This window comes from Xenopus laevis, chromosome 4S (assembly GCF_017654675.1).
Source record: "Xenopus laevis strain J_2021 chromosome 4S, Xenopus_laevis_v10.1, whole genome shotgun sequence".
Classification (NCBI taxonomy): domain Eukaryota; kingdom Metazoa; phylum Chordata; class Amphibia; order Anura; family Pipidae; genus Xenopus; species Xenopus laevis.
In genome coordinates this window covers 35,745,845-35,756,396 of record NC_054378.1, presented here as the reverse complement: position 1 = coordinate 35,756,396, position 10,552 = coordinate 35,745,845, and the positions used below count along the sequence as shown (strand labels likewise).

The 10,552-nt window shown below is 42.1% G+C and overlaps 1 protein-coding gene across 1 annotated transcript in view; it reads left to right on the top strand.

The window, feature by feature from the left end:
* Positions 1-7,703: 7,703 nt before the first annotated feature.
* Positions 7,704-10,552, top strand: part of vat1l.S (vesicle amine transport 1-like S homeolog) — a 51,167-nt gene continuing 48,318 nt past the window's right edge. Inside the window, exon 1 of the mRNA XM_018260474.2 lies at positions 7,704-8,164. Within this exon, the coding sequence (XP_018115963.1) occupies positions 7,950-8,164 (215 nt within the window). The 5' untranslated portion in view covers positions 7,704-7,949. The remainder of the gene's footprint in view (positions 8,165-10,552) is intronic.

The window sequence follows — 10,552 nt, the reverse complement described above, 5'->3', positions numbered from 1 at the left end:
AAGATCTGTGCCTCCAAAGATGCCCCAGTAACTCCCTGTCTTCTTTTCTTCTGATTCACTGCACATGCTCTGTGCTGCTGTCACTTACTGAGCTTAGGGTCCGACTCACAATATACAGTACACATAGAATAGAAATGTCACAATCAGTGGGGTAACAAGATATTACTGGGCCCCACAGCAAATTATTTTTCAGGCCCCCGAAATGTTTAGAGGTTGACTTTTTTTACCAATATTTATTGAAACTGTATATGAATTAGTACCTCCTGTGGCCCCTATACCTCCTGGGCCCCCCTGCAGTTGCAGGGTCTGCTTCCTCTACAGTTATGCCCCTGGTCATAATATAAGGCTAACCATGTGAGTGTCACAGACACTTTTCAAGATGGTGACGCCCTGTGACAAGTTTGAAGTCCTGGATCATTGATGCTAATGAAAAGCTAAAACTTTAGGCTGGTACAATACGTTCAGCATATAAAATGGCATTTTTAGCCATTCATTTTTAGGGTCTAGTTCTCCTTTAAATACGTTCAGCTATACCTTCTTCATACTCAAAGAGTTAAAAACATTGGAGTTGACACCTGCCATTAAAGCAGAAGGAAAAGCATCCTGCACTTGGGGGTGCCAAATGTTAGGCACCCCCAAGTGATTGTATTGACTATTGACTTACCTGAAACCCCGGGCTGGTACTGAGCAGAAAACAGCACCGGCCCAGGGTTATACCAGTGAGCACCACAGAGCGATCCTCTTCTGGCTTCATCTTGCTTCAAATTTCCCGGGGCAAACACATGCGCAGTTGAACGAAATAGCCAGCTTTTTAGTTAAAGTTCGGGTTTTCGCTCTACTGCGCATGCACAGCCACGCGAAGAAAGCGGAAGATGGAAGAGAAGCGCTCTGTGGCGCTCACTGGTATAAACCCGGGCCAGTGCAGTTTTCTGCTGATAGGAGCACCAGCCCAGGGTTTCAGGTAAGTCAATACAATCACTTGGGGGTGTCTAACATTTGGCACCCCAAGTGCAGGATGCCTTTCCTTCTCCTTTAAGAGGTAAATACAGTGTAACCATTCAGCTCTTGCCTTTACATAAGCAGGGGCGATTATGGGGCTGCTGCTGCCAGATACCCCCCCCCTCCTGCTCCATGCTTACAAATTGAAGCTGGTCAAAGGGGGGCAGCATTGCAATAGCATTCTCTGCACTAGCGGAGTCAAACCTGGAAATGCAGCTCTTAAAATTACAAGAAGTGGCATTTAGCCTCCCCTTGTAAAAGGCCACTCCCTGCCGCCCAAGGCAAGGTTATCACTATGCCTCATTGAAGACTGTCCCTGTACAAAACAGACCTGGCCAGGAGCTGCAGTATTTCTGTTTTTGTTACAGTTACAGGATTAAAACTACCACTTCATTGCCCTTTGCCGGAAACAGAATCACAAATGCTGGTGTGACTGTTTGCCCCAAGGCAGGACATATGAAAATTCACTGGCTCATGACAAGGCCTTGGGCAAACTGCTGTGAGAACAACAGTTATTTAAATTAAAGTTATTTAAATTAAATATAACAGCCTCAACCATTCCTAATAAAATGTTATGATTGCTATTCATATATTGCTCTTGTGTCTGTGAGAAATTTGGTTCAGTTATAATTTTGACTGAACTGTTATTAAACATTGCAGAGGTTAGTTATTTAGGCAGGGCAGAACATTTTCGGTTTAATAGGCAATTCAAAATTGTCATTAGTGCTAGCTTAATTACATGCTTTGTTTGTGCTGATTGCATTGGAAAGTGAAAATAATGTAATGTCTAATTGCTACAGTTTTTTGCATAGCTACAGTCACAGAAATTCTTAGAGGGCTGGTAACACAAATAAAATACATTATAATAATAAAACACGAGCAGGGTGCAGTAATGGGTGACAGTTCTAATTTATGAGGGGCACAGTGATATTCAGTATCACAAATACGCAAGTTCAGACCTTTAAATACTTTAAGTCAACATATTCAGAATCAAATATTCGTAGAATATTTTGAAATACAGATATGGGGTCTGTTATCCGGAAACCTGTGTAGCGCACTGGTAGGTGCTGGCAGTAGTACATATATGAGTCTGCTTTCCTTAACCAGGTGACACCCCAAGGCCCCAGTAACCAGGCACACAAGATGGCAGTGCAACAGGCACAATCTGACTTTATTAAACAGCTGCAGCTGTAAGAGATGATTGTTTAGAAAATGAACAATATTATGATAATTAGTATTCTGCTAACACTGCAGTAACTATGACAATTCATCCAGAACCGCTCCTGTAAAACCTAAGTTCCGCAACAGTTGTGTACCGGTGGGGGGCCCCCTTACTGGGTTGAAAGTACTGGATGGGCTGCAAATGGCACAGCAGCCTAAATGAATGGCAAATTCCACTTTAAATTTCTGCTCAACTGGGAAACTGGATTATGTTCCTGGGTGTAATGCCAACAAAAGATGGTGATGTGTCCCTTGGTAAGGGTATAAATGGTGCTCCCTCTGGTGCTGTTGGAAGTGTGCAGCAATGCTGTCAGTTCTCCTTGCACAATATGTCTCACCCTCCAATGGACTAGCAGGATAATGTCTGTTACTATAACTCCCAAACTGGCAGCACAAGGGTTAATACCTTACAGTTGAGAAGGAATCTTGCTTCTCTCCACACTGTGGCTTTCTCCTTATCAACATGGCTGACTACTCTACTCCTGGATCACAGTGGGAGCCTGACAACAAAACTTCCTCCAGTGAACAGCAGCAACTAACTCCAAGCTGGCTGCACACTGCAATGTTCTCCCCTTGCAGGTTAATAGTCTCTCTCTCTGGATGGGCACTCAGCAGGCTGGAACACAAACTGCCATACGTAACGCATTTTAGGACATCCTCCGGCAAAATACTTGTCCTCCATGTGAATGTCCTACGGCTTAGGAATGCCGCATTGGGTGCTTTTACCATCACTCATCCTCCAAATCTACCCTCCCTTCTCAGCCGTCAGCCATACGAAGTTCACCCTCATCCCTCCGTCTTCCACCCTCTGTCCTCCGCCTTCTGCACTCCGCCTTGCACCCTCAGTTCTCCACCGTCAGTCCTCCGCCTTCCGCCCTTCCTGCTCAGCCCTCTACCCTCAGCCTTCCGCTTTACCTCTTCATCCCTCTGCACTTTGCCAGTATTATTATAGAGATGTTTTAAACACATTTCTGCTTTCTCAGACTGAAAATGCTCTCTCACCACTTTAGGAGCTTAGAGAGAAGACTGACGGAGGAAAAGAGAGTTCTGAGGGGGGAGAGCGAAGGGAAAGTGCAGAGGGGTAAAGAGGTAAAGCAGAAGGCTGAGGCAAGGCGGTAGAGGGCTGAGCAGGGAGGGTGGAGGGCTGAGGGCGGAAGACGGAGGGATGAGGGAGGAGTTCGTAAAACGTGTCAGTATGAAGTAAATGCTGCACAAGGAATAGTTCCCCAGCAAATAACCCCACCCACCCCCACCCGCAAAGCCGCCCCCAGCCCTGCGCACCTGACACAGCTAACTGATCTTCTGGGTTGCTTCAGTGATGCTGGGCTGGGGGCAGAGTGATCCTTCCATAGGCTGAAGTCCTGTTTTGATTTGTAATCAGCCTATGGAAGGATTGCACGGCTCCAGCCCAGCTTCAATGAAACGGTTAAGAACATCATTTAGCAGTGTCGGAGGGTAGGGTGAGTGCAGGTTTGCAGGGGCTGGGGCGGCTTTGCGGGGGGCTTTGAGGGGAAATATTCTTTGTGCAGCATTTACTTTATACTGACACGTTCTTATGATTTTTATAGGAACATGTCAGTATCACTTTAAGCTAAAAAAAAATTGAAATGCTTGCAAGGTCAAGTAGAAGTCCATGGGAAAAGATCTTGCAGAAGCTCAGGAAAAATGTACATTATTAATTCAATTTGAGTTTATTAAGCTCTGTTGAACTTTTTTAATTTCTTTTTAGGCATTTTAGTTTCTTTTGAGTGATTGTATACATTCAAGGTTTTATATTCTGATTTTTTAATAAATAAGATATCTTTTTTTTTTTACATTGGGAATTTATTCAAAGTAGAAAAAAACTGTAAAGTTACACAAGTCTGAACTTTCATAAATTAGACCCTAAGGGGCAGATTTATCAATGGTCGAATTTCAACTTTGAAAAACTTCGAAATTCAAATAAAAAAAGACCAACTGAAATTTATTATAAAAAAATCTAAGTTTTTTTTTTGCAGGTGAAAAGTACGTATTTGTCCGAATTCGAATTGCAAGAATTGAAGTAATAGCACATTCGAATCATTACGAATCAAAGTTTTTCCAACTTTGATTTTTCACCAATTGACTCCAAATAGATTCTAGGAGGTCCCCCATAGGCTAAAACAGCAATTCGGCAGGTTTTAAATGGAGAATGATTGACAGTACATGATATATTTCGATATTTGATTTTTAGATCTTTTTTCAAAAAAGGCAATTTGGACTATTCCCTAGACTAAGTACACATAAATTAGCTTGAAATTCAAATTTTTTAAATCGAATTTTCACTTTGACCTTTGATAAATCTGCCCCTAAGTGTATCAATATCTTCTGTAACTTCCAAATACATATATTCCATGAGTAGAATAGAAAAGTTGCACATTTATGGATTTTTACAGACAAGCCTTTTTTGAGAACACAGTCATTTCATGAGCTGGGGGGAATGTGCAATCACTCATAGTTGTAGAGCAGGTAAGTCACATAAACAGCAATATAAAGCATGGGTCATGCATCTACAGTGTCACACTAATTACACATCATGATTAATGAACAGATTAACACCTGGCGAAAAAACAGCAGAACATTCCCCATAAACAACTACATATCTGGTTAGAGTGTAGGTTAGTCTGAGAGCTGGCCAGATAGTAGTGCTTTTTTTACAAGCTCTTAATTAATATGCTAAGCATTTGCATGCCCAAAATAGTCAGCCAACTGAAAAATGTCTGTTGAAGGGTTAGATTCAATTAAATCTCTTTCTCTTTTCTGTATGTTGTACTTACCCTTTACTTAAGTTTGCATATTTTTCATACCAATTTCCCACCCATAGTCCCTCTCCCCACTGATAACACGGGATGTCACGTTCTTATAGAAAACATTAGAATTTTAGACAAAGAGACTTTTTGAGATGTGTACAGGAACGATTCTGTAAGACAAAGAACTTTATTCAGAGATGGCATTGCTTACATTACTGCATGGTACTCAAGTATGAACAAATACACTGAGATTCTTTTTCTTACAGTTTGAATGCCAGAATGTGAATGCAAACCACCTTCTAGAAACAATGCTCTGAAAAGAAATTGTTTACTTTGTTGCATATCAAATTCTTTATAATGTTTTTTTTAATCTTATTATACAGTTATGGACACCTTTGCACTTTTTTTCAAAAAGACTTCTCAAGAATAAATTGCTGTACAACAAAATTATTTTGAAGCTTACAAAACCATGTATCTGCAGCTTCTAGTTTTGCTAATTCCGTAATTCAGAACTTTCTGGATAACAGGTTTCCAAATAACGGAAACCTGTCTATCTATCTAATCTATCTATCTATCTATCTATCTATCTATCTATCTATCTATCTATCTATCTATCTATCTATCTATCTATCTATCTATCTATCAGAAGGAGGCTCGCACTCGCAGGTCTTACCAAGAAATAACTGTTTTTATTAGTCAAAAATAAGAACTAACGTTTCAGCTAGCACTCTAGCCTTTCTCAAAGTGAGAAAGACTAGAGTGCTAGCCGAAACGTTAGTTCGGACCGTTTTTTCCAGAGCTGTGGCAGCAATTCTTATGGAATGCGATTATGCGATATTAAGCGCATGCGCACTTGTGCTTCCTCCGCACATGCGCGCTCTATCACCCATGTGCACTCACGATTCCTCAGCGCTTGCACTTGTCTGCGCATTTGTCAACGGTGGGGGGAGACATAGTGGGCCGGGTTGCCTAGGGCGCCTGGCCCACTTGGCCTGGCACTGCTGACTGTTAGCTGCATGCCACAACCTGTGCTCTTTGCTGATGGTCCATATTTCCAGTCTGATCTTCTCCAATGAATAATTACATAGGTGGCTAACCCCAAGTAAAATCAGCAATTTGTATTTTTGCATATCCTATATGTCTCGTTTACACGTGCTTCGTGAGGTTTGTTAGTGACTGTACCCCCAAAGCTGCTTGAGGAGGACACCCAAGCATTTTGAGGCGTTACATTTTTTTACCCAACTAGATCAATAGCATTAGCCACAAAACAGCTTCTGTGCTTGATGTCCCTAGTAACTTTCCTGAGCGCACACTGGCTAAGTAGCACTATACAGATGGGAAGTGCTACAGCAACCAAACTGTGATACACACACAATGCATCGTGACTAGCTATGGGTCAAATTTATTCACCAGGCATGGAATTTCCACACTTCGACGCCCACGAATGCTTTTGCGAAACTGCTGCGAAAATTTGCAGTGGAAAAATTAGCTGAGACAAGAAAAAATTGTATTCAGACACCCATAGGGGCAAATATACTAAGCATCGAAAATTCGCCAGTGACGGCTTCGCAGGCAGTGCAACACTTGGCCAGGCGAAAATTCGTTTAGACAACGCTAATTCACTAACATGCGAAGTTACGTCCAGTGCGCCGAACGGTGGCGAAGTTGCACTAGTGTTAATTTGGCAAGCAGAGCGAAGTTTCGCTAGCGTTGACTAATTTGCATACGGCGGGAAGTTAAAGTTGAATGGACGTATATGTTGAGGCAAATACATTAAATTACACAAGTCCAGGGAACCTTAATAAAAGAAAATAGAGTTGTTATATTGCCCTACACATGAGCCCAGTGTATAGTTTGTGTTCCATATGTTAGGAAATGTAGGGGGAGAAGCCGGTTACCCCAGAACAAATTTACGCTCTTTTGCAGCCTATCCCCCTGAAAACAGGAAAAGACGCCAGCGTTTTTTGCGACTTAGAAAAATTTTCAACAAAATTTTGAGGAACTCCTATCTACTCTATTGCACTTCGCCTGGTCTGAGGTGGCGTAGGCAAGTCTGACGTTCAGTAAAATCGGCATCTTAGTGAATTTGTGCAGTTCCATCCCTTCGCCAGAGCGCAACTTCGACTAACAATTGAGTGTGAATGAGCACCAGCCTCTTTCGCTAGTGAAGTTACGCCTGCGCCCGTTAGTAAATCAACAAAGTAACGAAATTATGTCATGCTGGCAAATTTTCGCCAGCATTAGTCACTTCGCCCTTTAGTAAATTTGCCCCATTGACTTTGATGCATTTGGACAAAAGTCTCACGCATATAAAATTATTTTGACGCCCACTCTGACTTCAATGCGTTTTGTGACTTTTGCTGTGTCGCAATTTTTTTCTGAGTTCCGCGAATTTTTCGGCGAAACAGGACAGTTTCGCCCATCGCTAATAGTGACCTGAATAAAAATACTTTTACCCCATCACCATAATTCATGAAAACTAAATCAATTACATTATGTTATTTGAGTATTTACACTTCTATGCCTGTACATTTGAAAATGTTCTTGGATGTATGTTTTATTTCATTATATGCAAACATCAGTTTTGGGAAGCAAGTGCAGATACTGGAAATGAGATAGTCACACAAAGTACAACATGATTGCACCCTCGCAGTAGTCACATGACTTGTATTTGATGAATATTTAATTAGGTGACACCCTCCAGCTCCGGCTGCCAGTGTCCCTCTTTAACCAATATCCATCAAACTGCCGATTATTAAGTCACAGGTTCCACGGCATCCACTCTCCTCTTTGGGCGCATTACTCGGAGTGTGCGCGCAGCTGTGCTCGGGGCGCTGTGAGGCGGAGAAGGGCAACGCGCAGCTAGAGCGCGCATTACGGTAAAATCAAGGACCAGCGCCTGTAGTCGCAGCTCAGCCCGAGCAGCATCCCGTTCAACTGGAGCCATTACCCGTGACCATCATGGCCAAGGAGCGGCCAGAGAAAGCAGAGGAGACGGAGCAAATGATAGAGAAAGAACTGGGGAAGGAGGCGGCGGAGGGAGGAGGAGCCGGGGATGGCAGAGACATGAGAGCCGTGTTACTCTCCGGCTTTGGTGGGCTCAACAAGCTGCGGGTGGCCCGGAAAGTGATGCCTGAAGCACAGGAGGGAGAGCTGAAGATCCGAGTCAAAGCCTGGTACCCCATATTTACCGTCACAGATACAGTGGCCCTTGTTACTTTGCCTGGTAGTGAAAGTGTTAATGCATGGCAGGGCCCTATTGGGTAGGGTTTGGATTAGTCAGGCTGATGCCCTCTGTGCCAGAACGAGGCTGGGCAGGATAAGGGCCACCTGGGCTGGAGTAGACTGTACATTAGGGAGGAAAAGGAACAGCAGGGAATTAATGGGGCAGATAAAGGAGTCAGGATGAGGCAAATCAGGGAGGAGTAGGGTTGCCACCTGCTCCGTTTTTGTAAGGCCTGTTCTGGTCTGAACTTTCTGCTCTGTTTTCAGCCTTATGAAACCCGAACAATAATCTGGCCGATACATAAAAAAAACATTTAAATACTAAGATACTCGCCTCAACTTGACTTAGTTACTATCAAGTGCAGTTAATTTCTTATTACTACAGATACAAAAAAAAAGCAAATCAATCAAATGTTTATTTCTAAATTAGCATTGCTTGTATTTCAGAGCTTTCTGGATAATTGATTTCTGTATAATAGATCTCATGCCTGTAATTAAAGGATTGGGTTTACTCATCAAGCAGAATATAGCTAGAGATAGGGTTTTGAACATTGTGAAAACTGAATAGAAATCCAGCCAGTTGCACCTAAGTGAATAGCCTCGCCCCGGTGTCATAAGTCAACCAACATCATTGTGCTTATCTCTGATGTCATCATGCCTGTTCCTACATCACTGCCCCACCCCCAATGCTATCTGCCCGCCCCCCGTGTTCAGGTTTTGCCATCAGCAAAGGTAGCAACCCTAGAGAGGAGTGAGTTATAAATTAGGAAAACTAAGGGACCTCAGGGAATTAGTGGGACATTAAGCTAGGAGGAGATATTTAATATAGGATATAAAATTGTCAGGGACAGGGGTATTGGGGGAGGCCTAAGCTATTAGATAGGGAGGATAAGCGAGAGTGAGCTATTAAATAAGGAGCCCAAGTAACATCAGGGTGGAGCTGTGAGTATAGTATCTGCTATGGGGGAAAAAGAACATCGATTGTTGAGCAGGCTGTACCTTCTAAAAGGGGAGAGGGTGGTAAGGGACATCAAAAGACTGAGAATAAACTATAAATTGGGGTGAGTAAGCAATGTCAGATGTTTAGCAGGCTATGAATTAGGGAGAAAAAAGGAAATTGTGGTGGAATGCCCTGTACCTGCCAGGGAATGAGTGGGATATAAATTATGCAGATAAGGGGTATCAAGAGAATGGTTGACCATGAACTATGTAGAATAAGGAACATCAAGGAAGGAGTAAGAAGGAGTTTATGTGCGAATGGATGTAGTTTGTCTAACTTGCATAGTGCCTGATGAATGGGTTAACTAACTCAAAGTCTTTCTTTTCATCAGTCCCTTCAATTGTAACATAAATGGTTATCCTTGCTTGGCAACCCCTGTGCTGTCCATTGGCTGAACCCTGCCACTTAACGGTTTAACAATCAGGCAAATCCCTGCCTTGGCAGTCGTTCCCTACCTATGCTGAGACTAAGCACTTAGCTGTCACTATGGTAAACAAAGACGAATGAAGTGGGTGTTGGTCTCTGGTGTAGAGAAGGGGTTAATATTTTTAAGGGGGATAGGATATTATGATTGATGATTGTATATTCTCTGTAAAGCCCTGAAGAATATGTCGGTGCTATATGAATAACAGGGACGCGTCTGAGAAATGTGGGTTTAGAATATTGTTTAAAGAATTGTTTATGAAACCTTCTCTTGTAGATTTTGAAGATTGAGTTCCACAGAGTGCATACAGTACATTTATTTTCAATGTTGGCACCCCCAGTCTATCCTGCCCTCATTCATATGCTAGTTATAAAGTATACTGTGATGTGTAGCTACACAAACTTTTGTTTTCTGTTTTCTTGACATAACTTAGGCATTAAACTGTAGTGCAAACTTTGGGTCTGGTCCCAATAGGTACCCTAGAATGACTTTGTGGTGGTGCCCAGCATGAAGGCCAGTAGGGTCTTAATATATAATAATAATAATAATAATAATATATAATATATTCTTAAAAACTCTTCCTCAGACCTGATGGAACCATGCCAAGTAAAAAGCTAGATATTTGAGAAGCTTAACTAGATAGACACGGTTGACATAATTATATTTAAACAGCCTAAACAACAAAGCTCATAGACAAAGGACTGATGCTGTGTCATGATTAGGTTCATCAATATAAATATTACTTAGTAATAAATATTATGGGCAAAAGCCCTGTGAGCTTTTTTTCTCTTTTTTTAATATCAAAAATACAGCCCCCCACACACAGAATGTTTATATTGTTTCATATGCTATATGCTTATTTCACCAGAAATGCATAATATTGTTCCCCTTTTTTATATTACGGCTATTCCTAGC